At 44.5% G+C, this 22,703-nt stretch overlaps 1 protein-coding gene across 4 annotated transcripts in view; it reads right to left on the reverse strand.

Annotated features, from left to right (window-relative positions):
* Nucleotides 1–538: 538 nt before the first annotated feature.
* The window catches only part of Wdhd1 (WD repeat and HMG-box DNA binding protein 1), a 45,329-nt gene continuing 23,164 nt past the window's right edge, over nucleotides 539–22,703 (reverse strand). The window contains exons 16-25 of one of the 4 annotated variants that reach the window (XM_039093262.2): nucleotides 22,217–22,331; nucleotides 21,498–21,629; nucleotides 18,996–19,210; nucleotides 18,783–18,898; nucleotides 18,368–18,427; nucleotides 16,729–16,772; nucleotides 16,224–16,394; nucleotides 15,953–16,080; nucleotides 14,822–14,960; nucleotides 539–2,102 (exon numbers count right to left, since the gene is read on the reverse strand). In XM_039093262.2, coding sequence (XP_038949190.1) covers nucleotides 2,067–2,102; nucleotides 14,822–14,960; nucleotides 15,953–16,080; nucleotides 16,224–16,394; nucleotides 16,729–16,772; nucleotides 18,368–18,427; nucleotides 18,783–18,898; nucleotides 18,996–19,210; nucleotides 21,498–21,629; nucleotides 22,217–22,331 — 1,156 coding nt within the window. In that variant the 3' untranslated portion in view covers nucleotides 539–2,066. Of the gene's footprint in view, nucleotides 2,103–12,066; nucleotides 12,905–14,821; nucleotides 14,961–15,952; nucleotides 16,081–16,223; nucleotides 16,395–16,728; nucleotides 16,773–18,367; nucleotides 18,428–18,782; nucleotides 18,899–18,995; nucleotides 19,211–21,497; nucleotides 21,630–22,212; nucleotides 22,332–22,703 lie in introns of those variants that run through there. The other 3 variants (NM_001107255.1, XM_006251795.5, XR_010057811.1) reach the window with 3 other exon arrangements.

A 22,703-nucleotide genomic window follows, 5' to 3' on the forward strand; every position in this document is an offset into this window, starting at 1 on the left:
TAACATTCGAAATGTAAACAAGAAATACCCAATTTAATGAAAATGGAAGAAAAAAAATGTCTTCCACCAAGGCTGCTACCCCTCCACCCAAAAGAAACCAGTTATTTCATGTTGATATTCACTGTTGAAATATCCATAGTTTATTTACCTTAGCAGACAGATGGCTCAGCGGTTAGGAGCACACACTGCTGCTCGTTCAGAAGACAAAAATTCGATACCCAGCATCCACATCGGGCGACTCACAACTGTGTGCTACACCAGTTCTAGAGCACCCAACGCAAAGCCTCTGGCCTCTGCTTGTGCGTGTTTTATTTAAAACATAAAATAAACCCTAAAGAAAAAAGAGCATGGAAAAGGGGAAGGGTTTACATTTTCATCGCTGCTGCCAAGGCCCATTGCAGAGCGAGCGAGCAGCCTGCTGGGCTCGTTCTCCACTGGGCGGGTACTGTGATCATGTATTGTTCTGGGGACAGTGTTTCCCAGGGGTCTTAGCGACTGTTCTATTTATTTCTGTGGAGAGACATCATGACCAAGGCAACTCTTACTTCAAAAAAAAGCATTTAATTGGGTGCTTCCTTACATTTTCAGGGATAAGTTCATGATCATCATGGTTGTTAGCATTCTAAGCTCCACCCCCACAGTTACCTGGCAACAGCCAGGTATGCTCCGCCCCCACAGTTACTTGGCAACAGCCAGGCATGCCTGACACTATAAAAGATACTGCTTGCCCCCTCCTCACTCTCTTGCTGCTCTTTTGCTCTCTCTTGCTCTTACCCTTTTCCCCCTTTGTACCCTCTCTCCCCATTCTCTCCCCCACTTCTCTCCATATGATCATGGCCGGCCTCTAACTCTACGTCTCTTCTTCTTCTTCTTCTTCTTCTTCTTCTTCTTCTTCTTCTTCTTCTTCTTCTTCTTCTTCTTCTTCTTCTTCTTCTTCTTCTTCTTCTTCTTCTTCTTTTCTTCTTCTCCTTCTCCTTCTCCTTCTCCTTCTCCTTCTCCTCCTTCTTCTTCTTCTTCTCCTCCTCCTCCTCCTCCTCCTCCTTCTCTCTCTCTCTCTCTCTCTCTCTCTCTCTCTCTCTCCCCTTCCCTCTTTCTCCCGCTGCCCCTACTGCCCTCTTAACTGCCCTCCCCATGCCCTGAATAAATGCTCTTCTCTACTATACCCTCAGGGGGAAGGAGTGCCTCCTCGTGGGTGCACAGAGGCACCCCTTTTCCTCATACCTCATCACACCTTCATAGAACACAATCCCGTCTCTCTTTTTCTTTTTATAAACACAACAGTGGTGAGAAGCAGACAGCCAAGGTGCTGGAACTTTACATCCTAATCCCCAGGCACAGGACAGAGATGGGGAGGTCGAGGGGGAGGAGAGAAGAAAAGGGGGGGAAGGGGAGGGGAAAGGGGAGGAGGAAAGGAAGAGGGAAAGGGAGGAGGAGAGAGGGAGAGAGAGAGAGCCTGGTATGGGCTTTTGAAACCTCAAAGCTCACTCCACAGAGATATTCTTTCTCCAACAAGAATACATCTACTCCAACAAGGACACATCTCCTAATCTATCCCAAAATGTCCTACTGTCAACTAAGTCTTCAAACACGAGCCTATTGCTCTGTTCTCTTTAAACCACCATGCCAGGTGAACTGTTGGTCATCATTGAAGGAGGTCAGGGCAGGAACCCAAGCAGGGCAGGAACCTGAAGGCAGGAGCTGGTGCAGACGCCCTAGATCAGTGCTGCTTGGTGGCTTGCTCTGCCTGCTTTCTTATAGAACCCAGGGCGATCGGTCACAAAGAGCTGGGCCCTCCCCCACTGATCACCCTTTAAGGAAATGCCCTACAGGCTTGCCTTTGGCTCCGTCTATGAGGCATTTCTCAATTGAAGATCCCTCCTCTCATTCATTCCAGAGCTTGTGTCAAATTGACATAAACCTAACCGGTGTAAGATCCTTTGATCAAATCCTCATGATTTTTCCAAATCCTCAGTTCAAACGGCATTCGGCACCCGGTTCACCTCATCTTGCTCCCGGAACCCAGGAGTGTTGGAATGCGCGCCTCTGGTTCTCCGTAGTAAATCCGCTTATCTTCTCCAGTACAAAAGCCTTCTTTCCATCTGCTGTCAAAAGACAAAGGCAAGGCGATTTGCAGATAGTCTAGGTTTTTTAAAAAAACTAAGATCGGGTAACTCTGAACCTGATTTCTACCGAACAGACTGGCCGCAGCTTCGTTGCGTCTTGTGTGGACGGTGTGGGGGGATGGGTTTTCAGACCCCACATTAGAGCCGGGAGACAGTGGCCAGTGGGCCAGTGTCAGCTGCAAGGAGTCAGAAACGCAGGCTGTCGTGTCCCACCCTAGACTGTCTCAGTCAGAATCTGCATTTTTCACAGCAACCTTGGGGTTGTTGTTGTTGTTTGTCTTTCTAAGTATTGAATTCTACACGTGGATATCTTCCCACTCCTCCTCCCCTGTTTACACTTCATTATTAATTCTGTGGGCTTATTTTTCCATTTTTATTGCTTAGTGGGGGGTCTCTAAGAAGGCCAAAGGAAAAGTTACTCTTAGGCAGCGACTCAGGAAGTGATTCGTTGGTTTTCAGAGTCTTTCAAACAAATTTTTTTCTTTGTTCAGTTTGGGGGGTTTTATTTTGTTTTGTTTTGAGACAGGATTTCCTATATAACAGCACCAGCTATCCTGGAACCTGCTTTCTAGATCAGGCTGGCCTCAAACTCACAGAGATCCTCCTACCTCTGCCTCCCTAGCTCTGGGATTAAAGGTGTGGGTCACCACATCCAGTCAGAGTCATGGCTTAGACACTGGAGCGACCAACAATTCTTAGGGTTTTTGGTTGGCTGGTTGGTTGGTTGGTTGGTTTTTTGAGACAAGGTCTCTCTGTGTAGACCAGGTTGGTCTCATACTCAGAGATCTGCCTGCCTCTGCCTGCAATTAAAGGCGTGTGCCACCATGCCTAGTCCCAACTCTTAGGTTTTGTCCGCTTGTTTCTTTATGTTTGCTGTGATGTGTCAAACCATGACAGATGTTTCTGAAGCTAATGGAAGAGACCCTCACACCAGCGTCTCTAGCCTTTGCTTCATTGCTTAGCTTCTGGAAAGGGCAGCCACGCTGCTGCCCCTGAGATGGAGGGCCACCATCTTGCCAGAAACCCTGCCCTAGCAATGCAAATGAGAAGTTCCAGCAAGGCAGGAGACCAAACCACATTTCTCTGTTGTTCTTGGCCAGTTCTATTTTTAGAAAGCATTGCAGCTTCGCTGTGCATTTGTCCCCGCCAGTCATCCAGGTATTTATGGGAATTAATGTCAACGTTATAAAAGTTTCACAGACGGGTGAACCAAAGCGGATGGGAAGCTGAACTGGTTCTGATCTTTTCAATACTCGAGAGCCCTGGCTTCTCTCTCACTGGAAATAAATGTTTTCGATAAGATGCTATCCCGGGTAATTTCTTTTTTTTCTGCTAAAAACTGGCTATCCACTAAAAGCCAGTGGTTCTCATGGATGTGCACTGGAATCACCAGAAGCTGCCTCCCTCCTACAGAGAGCCGATCCCATTGGTGGGAGTCCCCAAGGCTGAGTATTAACTATATAGACATCCAAAGCCTGGATGTGGTGTCGTAAGCATAGCTTGGGCATTCGGTCTGTTGTAAAGTCTGTTGAGCTCGGCAAATTTGTCCACAGTCATTCTAGACTGTTGTCGTGTCTCCACTCTGTGACTCAAATGACCACTATAACTGAGGGTACCAAAATCCAGATACAGTAAAGAAAGAGAAATCAAAAGGAACTTCCTTTTAAGTCGGCAAAGTGGCTCAGGGGGTAAAATTGCTCGCTGCCAAGCTGGATGGCACGAGTTTGATCTCTGGAAGGAACCCATATCGTGAAAAGGTGAAAACCAACTCCTGAAAGTTATCCTCTCACCTAAGCACATGTCCCATGACACATACAACCACACACACACACACACACACACACGCACAGACACACACACACACATACACAGACACAGACACACACACACCATGAGAATGAGTGAATGTAGGAGCTAGAAACATGGCTCAGCAGTTAAAAGTACTTGTTGCTTTTGTAGAGGACCAGGATTCAATTCTCAGCACTACAAGGTTTCTCACAACCATTTCAAGGCCCTTTTCTGACATGCAAGTGGTGCACATACAAACATGTAGGCAAAACTATATATATAATCTTAGCACAGTATCAAAACTAGAAGAGCAATGGTGAACTTACATTTTACCGGTGTGGGTTCATTGGTGTCCACGTATGTGCGTGAGAGTGCAGTTCTGTATGTGCAACCTCTTGAAACCACCCTTAAAACAAGATGCCCGGGGGGTTGGGGATTTAGCTCAGTGGTAGAGCACTTGCCTAGCAAGCGCAAGGCCTTGGGTTCGGTCCCCAGCTCTGAAAAAAAAAAAAAAAAAAAAAAAGGAAAACAAGATGCCCAATTCCAGTATTGCTATGGTTTGAAAGGCGACGTTTCCTACAGGCTTGCATGTGGAGTGTACGGTCCCCAGCTGATGTGATATTTTTTAAGTGCCTTTTTAGATTTATTTATAGGTATGACTGTTTTGCCTGCATGCATGTATATGCATCACATTCGAGCCTTGTGTCCCCTGGAGATCAGAAGCGGTGTCCCTCCTCTGGAACTGAAGTCACAGATGGTTGTGAACCATCATATGGGTGTAGGGAATCCAGCAAGGGTCCAGTCATTTTCCTATATTTCTGAGCCATCTCTTCAGCCTCTATTCTGTGATTTTTTTTTTAGAAGAGGTAGAGTCCTGGCAGAAGACAGGAGCTACTTAGGGACTTGAGAAACCAGCCCTGGTTTTATGGGGTGCTGAGGAGCAAACCCAGGGCTTTGTGAGTGCTAGGCACGCACTCCACCGACATCCCCAGCTGTCTGGAAATAGGTTCTCCTCTGGCCCAATCTGGTTTCAAACTGGCAGTGTAGAAATGGCTGGCCTACCCAGACCTGCCACTCTTCCTGTGTCTACCTCCCAAGTGCTGGTATATGAGTGCTTCCCACAATGCATGGCTCTATCCTAGTTTTAAAACCTGCCAGACTGCACTGTGGGGTGATGACGGTGTCTCACTCCTGCCAGCAATACGTGCACAATCGGTTGGTCCACATCTTCAGTAGTAGTTGCTGTAACCACCACGTCTCATCTTGGCTCCTCTGGCAGACATGGAGTGATACCTCACTGTGATTTTAACGTGCATCCTGAAACGGTAAATGCTACTGAACTTTTTCTCACTGGTCTGTGTATGTTGGTAATTGGACTGTGTATTTATGGGTTTTATTTTCCAATGCAGGGTTTGAAGTTTCTTTATACGTCTAAGTACACCCAGCTACAACTTTTTATCAGCTGCTATAACATGTGTACAGGGAAATGTCATAAAGTCCTTATCTTGCTATGCCACATTAACATCCTCCCTCTAGAAAACTATCAATTGTAAGCCATCTGCCTTGCGAGAAACACTCTTCGAAGGTGACCATTTACAACGGTAGGCAAACATTTTTGTTTGCTTGGTCGGCTTTGGTTTTTGAAGACAGGGCTTCTCTACATAGCCCTGCCTGTCCTAGAACTCACTTCATAGACCATGCTGGCCTTGAACTCACGGAGATCCACCCACCTCTTTCTCCTGAGTGCTGGGATTACACTAACGCCTGGTAGTAGGCAATCTTTTTTTGCCATTGATCTGCTTCGTACTATTCTCCAAGAATATACGTGTATATTCTTTTATTAAAAGTTTTATTGTGGGCTGGAGAGATGGCCCAGCGGTTAACAGCACCTGACTACTCTTCCAGAGGTCCTGAGTTCAATTCCCAGCAACCACATGGTGGCTCACAACCATCTGTAAAGAGATCCGATGCCCTCTTCTGGTGTGTCTGAAGACAGCTACAGTGTACTCATATATAATAAATGAATAAATCTTTAAAAAAAAAGTTTTATTGTATGTGTATTGTGAGTGCCTACATGTATGTCTGTGTACTATGTACATGGCTGCTACTGTTGGAAGCATGGATCCCCTGCAGTTGGAGTTACAGACAGTTGCCAGCTGCCTGATCTATGTGCCTGGGACCTAACCCAGGTCCTCTGCAGGAGCGGTAAGTGCTTTCAACCACTGAGCCATCTCTCCAGAACCTACATATGTATTTTTCAAAAAAGAAAAAACCTTGTGCTATGGTACATCTTTTTTATATGTTTATTCGCCATCCGCATGTCCCAGTCGATGTCTCAGCACATCTGTAGAGAGCGAGAGAAGTTCTGTGTGGATGTGTGCCGTTGGCATAGACCAGCCACATCAAGGACCAACCCTCAGCCCCTTGGGAGTAGCAAAGCCTTCCCCAGGTGAGGCTCAGAGGGATGGCAAATCCTGATCTGAATGCAAGCGTTGATAGTGTGTGCAGAAAGTATCCACTCCCTCCCCACTCCCGTGCAGCTTCCCCTCCCCACACCATCCATACTTACAGTCTATACTGCTGTTTCCCTGAAGAGACTGCCCTGACAGAGATTGGTCAAACCCGCCTCCTTGTTCAGCAATAACCCTGCTGCCCTGTTCAACTGTTCATAATAAACACCGAGCTTCCAGAGTGGTGCAGCTTCCCCATCAGAACACAGCCACCCACTGGATCCAGCTTTTTCTGCATCCCTGTGTCTGTCCTTTCTTTATCCCCTCCCCACTCTCAGGGCATTCCCCAGAGTCCTGGAAGTACAAGGCACACATCCTTTGGTCGTTTTCTAATTGTAAAGAGAACGTTTCCCAACTACTGTAAACAGATTCTGCCTTTCTGCCACTTTCAATATATGACATATAGAAGATCTAAATTCACTCAGGCAAGAAGGCTTGTTTAGCATACAACCACGAAAAACCTCTACCTCTGAAATAACTTACTTCATGCACTGAGAGGTTGGAAGTGATAACATCTTTAAGTGTAAGAGAGGAGCAGGGATGAGTCTCTTGCAAAGGAAGAATTGGTTCTGAAGGGTCTGAAATCCTGAGTCTACAGGGGCAGGTCTTCCGGTAGAGTAGGTTTGAAATAGTAGCCATGACTTGTAATTCCCTCTTCCCCAGTGACCTAACCAGCCCCATCCTATTTTCTAGACTATTCTCCCTTACTTACTATGGTCTCTTAATTATTGAATTTAATTACGCTCCCTGAAGTACTTTCCCAGCAGACTGCCGTTGACCAGCGCCTGTAGCCTTTACAAGTTGATACATAAATTGAGCGTCACCAGGCATTTTCAATCTACACTGCAGACAATGATTCCCCTTTCATTCATAGAGCATTATTTGTATTTGTCCCTTTCTCTTTGTGTCAGAGATCTTTCTAAACGATTGTTTTCCCTGACTGTTCTACACTGCTGTTTACTTCCCATCAAGTCCCTTTCAGTGTATGTAGAACATCATCTCAGAAAAAGGAGACATTGGACCTTCTGCCTTTCATGGCACAAAGACACAATTTGAATTCTAGGTGTGCGTCCTTTTAAAATGGTTAGCTATTTTATTTTTTTGTCATTTCCTATATGGAACATGAATTTATACTACACAACATGTGAGAGCCAGTTATAGTTATTAATTCCTAACTATAGGATCATATACCTAAGAATAGATTCCCCGAATCAAAGTTGCCCGCAAAGTTCGTATGGGGGATGGGGAGTGCGGACGTCTGAATATGCTTGGCCCATGGGAAGTGTGGCCTCTTTGGAATAGGTGTGGCCTTGTTGGAGGAAGTGCGTCACTGTGGGGGCAGGCTTTGAGGTCCCATGCTCAGGCTCTGCCCAGTGCAGAGAACCTTCTCCTGGCTGCCTTCGGAAGACAGCCCTTTCCTGGCAGCCTTTGGATCAAGATGCAGAACTCTCAGCTCCTCCAGCATCATGTCTGCCTGAGTGCTGCCGTGCCTCCTGGCACGATGATAATGGATTTGAACCTCTGAAACTGTAAGCCATCTCCAATTAAATCCCATGGTGTTGAGATTAGAGGCTCCCTACAGATGGCTGTTGGGTGTTTCCCGTTCACTGTACTTATTCCATGAGGCCATGTAAACTGTAGTTCTCTCAGCTGGGGTCCTGTCCTCCAGATGTGAGCAGGCCAACTCTTGGTCACCTGTACGAGATCCGCACAAGATTGGGCGCACTAACATTCCATCAATAATGAAGGAATTCCCTGCTCCTGCAGTAGAGCAGGGTCTCATTACTCAGCATCAGAGCCCCTACCAAGGTATGTGTCTTGGTTAGTTTCTTGTCAACTTGACAGTCATTAGGGTCACCTAGAAGGACTCTCAATTGAGGAAATACCTTTCAGGTTAGCCTGTAAGCAAGTCTGTGGGATATTTTCTAAATGATTGATATGGAAGAGACCAAAACATTATGGCCAGTACCACTCTTGGGCAGATAGTCCTGGGTAGCATGAGCAAGCTAAGCAAGTTATGGGGAGCGAGCCAGTAAGTTGTATGGTCTCTGTTACAGTTCCTGCCTCCAGGTTCCTGTCTTAAGTCTCCTCACTGCCTTCCCTTTATAACTATAAGGTATAAAACCAAATAAGCCCTTTGCTTCCCAAGTTTTTAATGCTTTTGGTCATGATTTTTATCCCAGCCATAGAAACCAAACTAGAGATTGCTCTTCAGTGCTGTGGCTGTCCCTGAGTTGGGCAAGCCCTTATTCATACTATTAATAACCCCAACTATATTAATTGGTTCACCAGGTCAGACATGAGTGGATCATTTCTTTGGTCTGTCACTGTGTCCTTTCTGGGGTGAAAAGGCATCCCCCTTTGAAAGTCACACAACAATGGCAGCTTGTTTCCCAAAGATGCATACATACACCAGTGTGCCCAACCCCCCATGCTTCCTCCTGTATAATCTTCTGTGTGAAGCAAAGGGCTAAGTGCTCTCCCCCTGAACACGATTCGGCTGTAACGATTTGCTTCTAAGTCACCCTGCTGAGTTCTGAGGCTACAAAAAGGGGTTCAGCGGCTAGTTCCAACTTGGGGTGCTTGTCCTTCCCCTGAGCATGGTTGCTGTGAGGAAGTTCAAGTTAACCCATGGAGATCATAAGCAGACAAGATTGATAGAATCTAGCATCATTTGTCATGTTTCTAATGGAGTGAACCTTCATTAAGTCCAACTCCTGATGATGTCAAGAACCGCAGATTAACTGCTGCTGGTTAGATCCAAATTGCAGACTGGCAAACACAATTCACGTTTACTGTTTTAAAAGCCCTCCATATTGGGATAGTTTGCTTTTCAGTCACAGTAATGGAGTACATGAGCTTGGCAAACGCCTCCAGGACAGACAGACAGCTTCAACTTTTTGCTCTGTCTACACAGCCATTTGTGGCTAAAAATTCCTTCCTAACTTTACTACACGTGGACGTTTTAGAAATGTTACCAAGCACTGCCAGTGTGTAAGGTTAGCATATCTAATCTACCCTGCAGGAAACGAAGCCATTTCATTTAAAAACAAACAAAATCTCTCAAGCCTCTTGCTGACAAGATGCTCCAACCTGGAAAGGTGCTTGTCACCAAGTCGGACGGACTGAAGTCTGTCCCTGGGACATATGATCTAAAGGCCCACTCAAGCTGTCCTCTGGTTCTCACATGTGTGCACACATTAAATGAAACAGATGCAGTGAAAAGGTGAAAAGTAAAGTCCTACCTGGACAGCAAACCCAGAAACACTGGGAACGGACGGGTTCGTTTGTTTCTTCCCTGTCTCCTCCGTTCTTAGCAGTGGTCAGTTCTAACACCAAGGTTACTGTAAGGTGGTGAGTTTACGTTATAGTTCACATAAGTTTACTGAGTGGTCTTTTTTTTTTTTTCCGGAGCTAGGGATCGAACCCAGGGCCTCGCGCTTGCTAGGCAAGCGCTCTACCACTGAGCTAAATCCCCAACCCCTAAATTGATTTTTTTTTTCAGGGTCCAGAAACATAGATCGGTGATTTTTTTTTTAATTTTTATTTATCTAATATATATTATAGATGGTTGTGAGCACCATGTGGTTGCTGGAACTTGAACTCAGGACCTCTGGAAGAGCAATCAGTGCTCTTAACCGCTGAGCCATCTCTCCAGCCCAAGTGGTCTTGACTATAAACAATTACCCACACAATGCTATGCAAGCCAGGATGACTGATGTCATGAGTATTAAAGCTGTAAAATGACCTCATCTGGAGTTTTTGCTCTTGGAGAATGAAATTAAGATATGAAAACCTTATGATATTTAATAAGCCCAAAGTAGACAGTATCATTAATATCAGGATGACGATTCACATATTACTACTTATATTTCAATACTGCTTTGGTATGGTGAAAAAAACTGAAAAAAAAAGCAGGTTAACTCGTAGCAAAAATGTGGTACTTCTTGGTTTTAAATTTCTGATATGTAAGTTAGATCAAAACAATATAAAAATCAATAAAAATGGTAGGTTTTTTTTTTAAAAGAGCTTTTGTACATCCCCAGTGGTACAAGGTTCCTGAGGTTCTGAGATTTAACACTCAAGGGTTATATCCTTCAGTGCATTTTGAGAGTTGAGAAAACAATCACATGTATACGGAAGCCTTCCCAAAATATTGTAACCCCTTACTGCAAGATCTTGACATTGAAAATCGCTCAAATGTATTCAGAATCAGACCTCATGCGGGAGCAAGATGGAATCAGCGATAGCTGTGTGAACAGCTAACCTTTGTATAAGAACCATGAAGCTCTTTCCTCTCATTCTCATCATAACCGTGTGATGGGGATTGGATCTTATGCTCTGATTTAATGGGAATCTGCGTGTCCAAGGGCTGAAGGTCCTTGTCCCCAATTGGTTTTTAATCGATTAATAAAGATGCCAGCAGCCAATGGCTGGGCAAAGGGAGACAGGACAGACCTTTTTAGATTTGTGTGGCTAGAACTGGGAAAAAGGATAGAGGATCACCCATGACTCAGGAGGACGGGACATAAGGGCTGCAGGAGAAAAGGCCAACAAGAATTTGGGTGGGTGGCCACTGACTGACCACTTCCCCGATGGGGCTTGGGGTAGCAGGGGAAGGTTTAGGAGTGCCCTGGTTTTGAACTGGCCAAGGCATTTTAAAATGGCGTGCGTGCGTGTCTCTTCCATTTGAGAATCCAAAGAGTGGCTCAAAACCCACTGGGTGCACAAAGTGGGGTAGCTAAAATTCCCACTACACCTATGGCATTATTAATCATTTTACAGGGGGTGTAAACATGCCCAGGGCTATCCATCTGGCAAGTAGTTAGTGGGTCTTCAAGTCTGGCAGTCTGGCTTTGGAGACTATACTCCAGTGACTGCTGTAGCATCACTCAATACCAGCTCTGCTTTTAGGAAGCAGAACTGTATCTTTCCAACCTTCATCACGGTGGAATAAGAATTATCACTCGGCTCCAATACACCTAAGTTTTCAACTTATTTGGTTCCTTTCAACCTATAAACTACCCCTGGTTGTGAGTCACCTCACCACTATTTGCACCCACATTTTTGCTATGTTTTTGTTTGCATTAGTCTCTGCGTAGACCAGACAAAATGTGGGGCCGAGGAGATGGCTCAGAGGGCGAGGCACTCACCACACAAGCCTAAGGACCTGAATTCACGTCCCTGGAACCCACAGAACACTGAGCACATAGCTCACATCTGCAATCCGAGGCTCCTACAGGGAGACGGGAGGCAGAGACAGTTGCAGAAAACAGGAGTCCCTACCTCAAAGTGCAGGCAAGGACTGATACCTAAGTTTGTCCTCTGACCTTCATATGCATGCTACGGCCTACGAACCCCCCCCCCCCCACACACACATCAAATAGGCAAAATGCACAGCACAAACTGTGGCTTTGTAAGACAGCAGTTGAGACACTTCCCTTTCCTCTAGCTACTGTCTTATCGAGCCTTCAGAGGTTCACCCAGCAACGCTGCTGCTGCTGATAAGGGCATCACCCGTCAGCACGGATGCTCAGTGCTCAGTCGCAATCTCAAAGTAAGGCCTGCAGCCTTTGTCCACCTCACAAGTGATGCGAAGAGGATGGGACACAGAAACATGGTGTTAAAACCATGGCAAGACAAATATGCAAATGAGAAAGTCTTATTTATTCCAAAGACACAGGCTATACAAACATAAAGTAACACATGAAAAATGTCTCCAAACACGTAAAATAACATATCTCATTTACAGACTATTTACACTTTGGGGCCATATTAAAAGCCATGGGCCTGAGGTCAAGTTGACAAGAGTAGTCTGTGACAACTCACTTGGGAAACCGATGACCATGGCACTTCTACAGAACCTAAATGAAGGCAAGAAAGCCCTAGAAGGCACTATAATGTATAGAGGTCTGAAGACTAAAGCATTTAGTGATTTTTAAACATAATGGCTTCCACAGGGACATGATGGTGTCCCTGGTAGTAACCGCAATGATACTTCTGTTCCTGGAAGGCAGAGTAACCCCCAGACAGCTCTTACCTGGTGCTCCTGAGACAGGAGAATGACTACTTTTTGTTCGTTCGGTTTGGTATGGTTTTTTGTGGTAGTAAGGATGGAGTGAGTGCTAGGCAAGCCCTCTAGCACTGAGCTGCAGCCCTGCCCCCACACTGCCTTAAGAAAACAAAGCTGTCTCTAAACACACAGGACATAACATACGGTCCCTAAAGGCTAGAAGTCCAGGATCCATCAGAAGTTTCATTATTTCCCCACACTCCCTTCCTTTATTCCTGCTTAAATGCAAAAGCTGACAATTTCTGATTAGTAGAAAGATCTAATGCCTTTTGCTTTTTAGACAGCTCCAGATTCTCCTTCACTGCCTCTTCCTGCTTCTCCGTCTCACAGATCTCACTGACCCCACGTTTTCGCTTCTTTGCCTCAGCTCCATCGCTGGCAGTTCCTCCCTTGGCCTTGTTAGTCCATTCCTTTGAAAAACAGTGGGGTGGGAGGTGAGGAGATTTTTATGCATGAGGAAGACAAGAATGAGAATGGTCACTTACTTCATGGGTAATGTTCTTTTGTATACAGAACAGTAATTAGTATTTGAGATTTTAAGTTTATTAATAAAGGTTCTAATCGTTAACAAATTTAGATTTCATATTCTTGGGAAATAGTTGCAAAGTAACTATCTGAAGAAATAGATACCCATAATATTTAAGCAACTTTGAAAACTTAATAGCAAATCCCCAAGTAATCATGTTAAAAATACACAATAAATTTGAAAGATATTCTAAGATACACACAAATGGTCATGGGTACATGGAAAGGTTTAGCATCTCTAAACATCAGGGTGCAAATGAGACTCACTAAGGTAATGTGCACGTGGGTATGGTGAGGAACATGTGTAATTCTGGATACTTGGGAGGCTGAGACAGGACTGTCAAGAGTTCAAGCGCAGTTGGCTACTTAATTAGATCCTGCCTCAAAACAGCAACCATATTTACTTGGGGGTGGAAGGGTGAACCAAAGAAGAGTGTATTTTCCTTGGACACCAAGGACACACATGGTGCACATATATACACACAGGCAGATACACATGCATGGACAGGTTGGTTTGTTTTTTTTTTTAATTAAAACACAATCAGCAACTAGGCTTAACACTGTAATCTCAGTACACGGGAGGCGAGGGGGGGAAGTGGGGACAGAGGCAGGAGGATTGCCCAACGTTTGAGGCCAGCCTTCTTTACACAGTGAGTTTCAAGCCAATCAGGGCTACAGGGCAAGGCCCCATCATAGAACACAACAATCCCCAAAGCCATAATCATGGGATGAGAATACAGCAGAAGAATGCTTACCTAGCATTCACAAAGCCCTACTTTCCATACACAGAAATACAGAATTCCCCCAAATTAAAAGACAAAACCCACACAATCACAAATTTGTTAGTCTCTTTCTCTTTTGTAACAAATTCATTCATGAAAATTTATACAGAAACACAAAAAAAGAAAAAAGACTCTCAGTGAGGCTGGACGTGGTTAGCCTAGTTTCTGTCTTCTGGGTCACACAATACCCATTATTCATAAAACCCAGTCCCTCACAGCCAGTGACTGCACTGGGAGGTGCCTACACATGTACAGTGAGGGAATGAAGTCTGAGGTTTAACTGGTACACTGCCCACATTCTGTTCCCTTTCTCCCCAAACATGGCAGACGTTAGCCAGCTCCCCATCCTAATTTTTGTATGAAAGGCTGGACCAAAGCACCAAGGTTTTCCAACCAAAGGAATTATTCTCATGTAAGTAGATAGCATTTTTTTTTTTACTTTTATGGACTTGACAGTAGTAGTTTAAAATATAAATTAAATTCATTTTTCCTTATTAATCCTTCTTTTGCTTTCAGTTCATAACTAAAGCATCTTTTCTTTCTTTTTTTTTTCTTTTTTTTCTTTCGGAGCTGGGGACCGAACCCAGGGCCTTGCGCTTGCTAGGCAAGTGCTCTACCACTGAGCTAAATCCCCAACCCCCTAAAGCATCTTTTTTTTAGGGGCGGGCAGCAGTTCCCTAAGGACACACCGTTACACGAATGGCCTCTAAAACCATCCGTAGGTGCTCAGTGACAACCACACCCGTCAAACTCTTGTCTACTTTGTCAAAACTCATCTACGTCTAATTTCCTCTTCACCAAGACTTTTTTGATGTATTCAATTTTCCAAAGAAAAGGGCATTTCTGTAAGAATTTTTTTTCTTTTCTTTTTTTTTTTTTTTTTGGAGCTGGGGACCGAACCCAGGGCCTTGCACTTGCTAGGCAAGCGCTCTACCACTGAGCTAAATCCCCAACCCCTTGTAAGAACTTTTTAAACCTGGGAGACCTGCCAAGATCTCACCTCAGCAGAACAATCCTTACCTTCCTTTCTTCGGCGGACAGTACTCTAAATCGGATCATCCCCTCTTTTATTATATCTGCTTCATCTGAAATGTCAGGGTTGTCGGACATAATATGACTTCTATTTTCCTCCAGCCACATCTGGAACCCGGTCTTCGGCCTAAAATAAAAATAACATGAAAAATTTATGCCAAATATTACTTAAAGTGTCACGTGACATTTCAAATTAGCAGTTAACCACCAGCTTTCCAATACTTATACAGAGTAAGGGGACACAACTACATCAGCTAATGATATCCATGTTACTTTCAACAGCCTGGGGAGTGCAGGCTCAGTGAGCTGGAGAAGGATCACCCATCCTTACACCTACCAGTGTAGGAACACGAACCCTGCATTTTCAGCTCTTGTGTGTTTATCGGTTCAAGACCTCCAACCTCTCTGAGCCCCTCTGGCTGTCACTCATAGGCTCTTGCCATTTAGCAAGCAGCTGTGTGAAACCTGGCCGCCTCCTCTTCACCCCTTCCCATCACCTCACCCCACTCACTGCTGACCCGGGTTCTCCCTGCACCACTGTTTGGGAAAGCAAGGACAAACACACTTTTAAGTCTGTTATACCTTCTGCACAAACTACTGTGTCCGGAAGGCTTAATGAAGATAATCGAGGCTCCGAGAACTTGTTACCATGCATCCTACATGTTTTATGTGTATTACCTCATAGCAAAACCCTATGATCTGGAAATAATTGGTGTCTCAACTGATAAACCAGCCAACTGGGGTTCAGAGGGATGAAATGACTTGGTTTGGGTACGCGGGGACTGAGAGTAGGATGAAACTGAACAGCTAAGCAGCCTGACACCAGAGTCCCTGGTTAGTCCATCTGCCCCCACCGTTCAGAAGCTTCATAAATCCTAACTATTAGACTGAATGAATGACAAAGGTATGTACAATTAAAATTTTATTTTTAATTAATTTTGAACAGGGTCTCATTACATAGCTCTGGTTATCCTGGAACTTGCTTTGTAGACCAGGCTGGCCTTAAACTCAAAGAGAGCCACCGGCCTCTGGCTTCTGAGTGCCGGGATAAAGGGCAGGTCAGCATGCCTGGCTGGGACACCGCGTCTCCAACACAAAGCTTCTCTATAACTCACTCACCTTTGGACTTCTGAGTTTTGAAGGCACACGGCTGGAGCTTCAGATGACGAACTTTTAGGATTTTCTTTTACTTCTTCAGTCTTCTCGGCCTGTGAGGTTCTTTTCTGGAAATAGGATGCTGCAGACGCCTATGAAAGCAAACGTGTGTGAGCCTGGGGACCAACCTACAAATATTTAAAAGAGGGGTTCTGGGCTAGACCAAGATGGGATGCACGCCCTTGTCACTTCATCTACCCCAGAGCGGAGCGCACGAGGCTCTCCAAAGCAGTACCTGCTTACACCTTGGCTTGGGAATGAGAGGCTTTATAACTGGAGACTTTTCATTATTTGCTACTCGATTAAAAGAAGTGGACTTCCTGGATAATTTGTTCATATTGTCTAAAATATTAGCTGAGCGTGTTGCATTCACTGAGACGGCTGGTTCTTTGGAACTGACTAGTACCTAGAGAGACAAGAGAATATTACATGTGGAGAAGAAGACAGCCCCACTGTGGAATCCCTTGTGGAAATGGATTCATGGAGTACAACCCAAACTGAGACGGAAACAAGTTCTCTCAAATCCCACATCCCAAGGACACACAGGGAGAACCTCTCGAGTCCTCAGCACTGGGTATTCAGAACTAAATGAGCCATGGGTGTTGAGATCAGATGGCAACGGCTTCCCCCTCATCTTCACAGCGACCGGTCTTTAGTCCCCCAGAGTCTAAGGAGGTCACTTGGTCATCTGGAAACATCTTTGTATGGGTAATATTCAAACAGAAAATATCACTGGTTACCTTGAAGGGGTTTACCCGTCCTTGGCTGCTAGAGAAAACTGCACCTATTACAAGAAGAAAACTCAATAGTGTTTTTGGTTTTTTTGTTTTGTTTTTTTTTAAATCAAGACTTCTTACTTTGACAATACTCAACAGAATATTTTAGCCTGTATTATATGAAGACAAAGGTATTCTATTTTTGGGAGGAGACAGGGTCTCACTATGTACATGTGACTGGCCTAGAACTGCTATGCAAACCAGGCTGGCCTCAAACTTACAGAGATTCCTGTCTCTGCCTCTCTAGTGCTAGTATTAAAGGTGGGTCCTTCCATGCTCAGCCCCATGTAACTTTACTATTGCTTCCTCCTTCTCACACGTATCTCCACACTATGGTATGAGGTCTAACCCTCCTGTACAACAGCTAAGTCCCTAACCCATTTCTACGGGACCAAAGGTGATGGCTACTTTGTGCCCCTTTGAGACCTCTCAGTGGCTTTCTTTTTTTTTTTTTTTAAAGATTTATTTATTTATTACATATAATATACACAGTAGCTGTCTTCAGACACACCAGAAGAGGGCATCAGATTCTGTTACAGATAGTTGTGGGCCACCATGTGGTTGCTGGGAATTGAACTCAGGACCTCTGGAAGAACAGTCAGTGCTTTTTTTTTTTTTTTTTTTTTTGGTTCTTTTTTTCGGAGCTGGGGACCGAACCCAGGGCCTTGCGCTTCCTAGGTAAGTGCTCTACCACTGAGCTAAATCCCCAGCCCCAACAGTCAGTGCTCTTAACCGCTGAGCCATCTCTCCAGCCCCCCTCAGTGGTTTTCTATACAGTGATCTGCTCAACATTTTCTCCTCCCTTGACTTTTTAGACACTACATCCCAGACTCAGCCCTTTGTCTCTGGACCAATGATCTCTTTCAGTGCTCCTTCTCTTGAACTTGATATTTAAACGCTGAAAATCCCCTCAACTAGGGCTCCATTTTCTTCTTACTTTACAAACTGTAATGAGAGCTTACCAGTGCCCATGGTATAAACTGGTCTTATGCCAATGGCTTAACGTTTATTTCATAAGGTTCTGCAGCGAATGCCTAACTATGTAACTTTCTTAGCTAATGGTAATTCATCAGCTTCCCCGTGAACCTGTCTGCTTTTCTCTAGTGCTTCTGATACTATACTGTTCTCCCTTCTGAACCATCTTCCACCTTAGACACACCAACAACTCTCCCTGTTTTTTCTATTGTCACTATTCCAGCCCAAGCCAAACGATTTGGTCTCATTTGGCCTGCTTTGGTAGTCTTACGTCCATTCCCCCTCGGTACCACGTGTGATGATGTAGGCCTGCTGAGAACCTACAGCAGCCTCCCAGGGATCTTAGAATGAAGACCGCGATTCTCAACAGAGTTTGGGAATCCCCAGGACTTATCTCTTGTATATCCCTCCAAGACGCCACAGAACCGCTCTCTCTGAACCCTACATTCTTCTTCCGCAGTCTGCACACAGACCGTTTCCTCTGCTCCTTCTTTCTCCCACCCACCGCTCCCTTTCTGGGCTGGTTCATCTTCTCGTCTCTGCCGTCAGCATTCCTTGAGAAGGATACCTATCTTCTGACTGGATTACAGCCACTGCTATAAGCTCCAAGTTTACATTTATTTCTTACCTGATTTCATAGCTGGGGTATCAGAGGAATTTGCACTTTGGATTAAGTTCTGCCCTATAACTAAAATAAATAAAACAGTGTAAGTGAGGACAATGGAGTCATCCAGATGTTCAACATCTAGACTGCAGGGCTACCTCGAGAAAAAAAAGGGGGGGGAATTCAGTCTCTTTTGGCCCACCAAAATGGAAAAGGCAACACCACTGACAGCTGGTATTTCCTTACTACTTAGTTATTTTGTTGTTGTTGGGGGTGGCGCTTTGTGCACAGAGTGGTCAGCAGACTACTTTGTGGACGGAGCCAGCTCTCCCCCTTTCAGTGTGTTCTACAGGTGGAGCCCAGGTTGCCAGCACTGCACGGCAAGCACCACCATCTGCCGAACCTCCTTATCTTTCACTGTTTTGAAAACTCGTCTCACCATGGTTCTGTGGCTCTGGATTTCCTTCTGAAACGGTGTCTTCTCTGTCCTCAGCATCTTCTTCAACTTGACTTCTGACCCGTGGCTGACTCCACTCTGTAGTGGTATGGCTGTAACTGATGGGTCGTAGTGTTATAGCATAAGAAACAAATGCAAAGACCAACTTCATATTCAAGACAGTAAGGAAAATTCAAATAGTTGATGTTCTTTTACCCAGCATTCAGTCTTTCTCTGAAATCCTCTTCTCTCTCTTCTGTCTGGATTTCTGCCAACTCGGCTGCCTTTTCTGCGGCAAGTTCACTAAGTTTTTGAGCCAATATTAATTTCCGAGAGCGAGAAGCATATTTAATGGCTAAATGCACAGCATTTTGAGTCATTAGATCTGCAAGTTCCACACAGCGGAATTCTCGTTCCAGTTTACAAGACAGCTAATCAGGGGAGATTCAAAATCAAATCATGTTAAGTCACACTTAAAAAAAGGAAAGGAAAGGAAAGACTGACAGGACTAGTGCAATTAAGTCTTCTGAGTGCACGATCTAATGCTTCTAAAATGCACACGTACAGCTAGAAAATGCGGACTATCTTATAATTAATGGTGTGCTGGTCTGATCAACAGTGTCCCTTAGAGGCTTAAGTGAGTGAAATAATGGTGCGTTCACAACTAGCAGCTTCGACTCAATGGGACAGGACACATTTCAGATGTAAAGTGCACAAGAACTAGTACAGCTGTTCAAAACCTACACGTAACTCTCCACTTTTTCTCCAGCTGCCACTCACCACAAGGCAGGGAATTTTAAAAAGTGAATTAAGACAAAAACCAGTTACTCTTTGCTCAGAACTGGACAACAAATGCTACTAAGCGAATGTGGATGGGAAAAAGAGACATGCTTAAAATTTCATGTGCAATACTGTCTGTGGCCTTCAACTACCAGAACAGATATACAACTTCTAAATTAACATTTGCACTTTCTATGTCTATAATATAAAATAAGGGTATTCTGGGGCAGGAGGGATGGCTCGGTGGTTAAGAATGAAGGGCTCTGGGAGGCACCAGCATAGCACACATGCCTCTGGCAGGCCTTGCCCCTCCCACTCCCTTCTGCCTTGCTAAACCATAGATTACATTCCTAAAGCTGGCCATCAAGGTCTATTCCCTTACTTAACTAGTCAAAGTACCGAATTCCAGCAACCAAAAGCCCTTTTGTCACCTAATTTACATGCCCAGCCAAAAACAAACCAAATCTTCCTAACAGGTTTCTCTTTTTCCTTTACAAACTGTCATTTGCCATCTGTGTCCCTTCTACCCAGAGGCACCCTTGTCCTTCCAGGGCAAATACCCTTCTCCCTTTCCCTTGTTCCTTTTCCTTCCCCCTTACCCTGTCTCCTGTTCCTTGTTCCTTGCCCCCTTGTCCCTCGTGAAGGAAATAAATCTTTGTGCTGAGAACTTGGTCTTAGGGAGTCCTGGGCCAACTCCAGTTCTTTCAAAGAAGATTTGCTGCTCTTGGAGAGGGCCTAGGTTCTATTCCCAACACCACACAAAGGCTCCTCACTGTCCAGAGCTCCACTTAATACCCTCTTCTGGCCTCCGTTAACATCTTACAAAGAACAGGAGGAGGTGAGAGGAACATTATTCATTTAATGCATCGTAGAAAATACTCGCCTTTGTCTTTGGTTTGAACTGACAACCCAGCACATGACAACTCGAGCTCAGAGTAAGTTCTTAGTACTCTAAGGGACAGAAGAGCTCTTATGACTCACGGTGCAGGAGCATTTTGTAATTTACGCTCCTGCCCTATGAGGAAGAAGCTCTATATCTTCAGCACAGCCTCCTCAGGACTGCTATTACTCTAGAAGAAGCACTTTTAAGCAAAGTGGAACTCTGACTCAGAGGGCAGCATGGTTCTTGCAGTGGCTAGAATGAATTAGCGGTCACTTCCCTCAAAGGTCAACAATGGAATTACATTCCTTTCAATAAACAAAAACCTGAAAACAGGACAACAACCCTTAAGAGACTCCGCTTCAAAGAGAAATGTAGTGAAGAAGCCAGGGCAGCAAACCTAGCCACTGGTGCTGACAAAAGGCTGGGAAATTGGGAAGCCTAAGAACGGTCTTAAAAGTGTCCAACCCTGGAGATCTACAACAGCCATACCTAAACCCTGTGGCGTAGATGAGTAAGAGTCACAACAGTGGCTGTCACACTTGCATCAGCTAGAGCCCGGTGGTGGGCACGACGCCAGAAAAGCTTACTCTCCCACCTGCAGCCTTAGCTGTAGGGAAATAGTTCAAATATTTTAACTGTAACAGCAAAACTGTGATAGAAATTTTAAGGGGAAAAAAAAGCTGTGTATCCTAGAAGGTAGAATTTAGTCTTTCTTTTCTTTTTCTTTTTCTTTTTTTTTCAGAGCTGGGGACTGAACCCAGGACCTTGCGCTTGCTAGGCAAGCGCTCTACCACTGAGCCAAATCCCCAACCCCTGAATTTAGTCTTTACTTACATATATTTAAGGAATTCTACCTAAGGCTGGGATGGTGCCGCACGCCTTTACTCATCACAACGCAGAGGCAGGCAGACATCTGAGTTGGAGGCCAGCCTGGTTTACAGAGCAAGTTCCAGGACAGCCCGGGCTACATACAGAAAACTTGTCTCAAAAGAAAAAAATTTTTTCTCAACCTAAGAAAATAATTAAACTTTAACTTTGCAACATATTTTACTCACCGCAAGCATCTTCATTAAGAGTTCCTGCTGCTCTTTTACTGCCTGTTTTTTAATGCTCTCCTCATAATCATAACCATTTTCAGCCAAGTAATCAAGGTAGTTGTGAAACAGAACCGAATGCCAAAATTGTTCCTGGAAAATGGATAGAAGTACACAAGACTGAACATTGCCTAATACTGGACAAGTGTTAGGTGAACATTAAGGTGCCAACTTTAAATTATTTTCTGAAACCCTCCCTTCTATATGATCTTACTTACAATCCAAATCTCAATGTGCTACAATGGCTTGGCTTTATGTTCTAGCCTTTAAAAAGAGGTGTGTATGTGTATAGCATTTTTGTTTCCTATATGATCAGCCCTCAGAGAACGTCGTAAACCAGTTCTGAAGACGATCTGCTTCCTACCTAACATAACTAACTGCAAGGTTTCAAATGCCTTTTAAAAGCAGAGCTGGGTGCAGAAGTAGGATGAGTTTATGGTCAGTATGGAGGGCTTACCTGATCCTACCAGGGAAGGTCTACCCCTGGTGAGGGCCTCCCAGTCAAAACCATCTCCTCTGCAGTCAGCCCTGGAAGCTGTGACAGCTTTGTGATCAAAGGGTCCTACTGCATTATTGAATCATAAGTGTAGTAATGTCCAACACTGACTGTGTGATGATCTAAAATCTTCTGTGTAACAAGTATTTACTACAAAATTTACAGTATTAAGGCATCCACGTACCTCCATTTGGCCTTTCTCTGTTGAAGTCTGACAATAAGGAAGTTTAAAAGGTAATATTGCTACAGCAGGTCGTGGAAGGGTGGGAGGAAACCGAGAACCTTTACAAGGGATGCACCTGTCAGTTTAAAAAACACAAAGTTCCATGCTAAAGACTTTACAACATCACAAAAAGTGCTAAAAACTTTACAAAAATTATGGACTATGAACAGTAATACTATTCTAATAGGCCTTTGGGTTTGAAACTTTTTATAAAAACCAATCCTAGGGGTTGGGGATTTAGCTCAGTGTTGAGCGCTTGCCTAGGAAGCGCAAGGCCCTGGGTTCGGTCCCCAGCTCCAAAAAAAAAAAAAAAAAAAAAAACCAATCCTACTAATGTTAAATGCTCACCAGAGAAATGAAAAGGCAGCCATACCCACAAACGCTGTTCACATGATATGTGCCCCTTTGTCATGAGATGTGAACCTTTCCTATACTGTGTGATAATACA

This window comes from Rattus norvegicus, chromosome 15 (genome assembly GCF_036323735.1).
Source record: "Rattus norvegicus strain BN/NHsdMcwi chromosome 15, GRCr8, whole genome shotgun sequence".
Classification (NCBI taxonomy): Eukaryota; Metazoa; Chordata; class Mammalia; order Rodentia; family Muridae; genus Rattus; species Rattus norvegicus.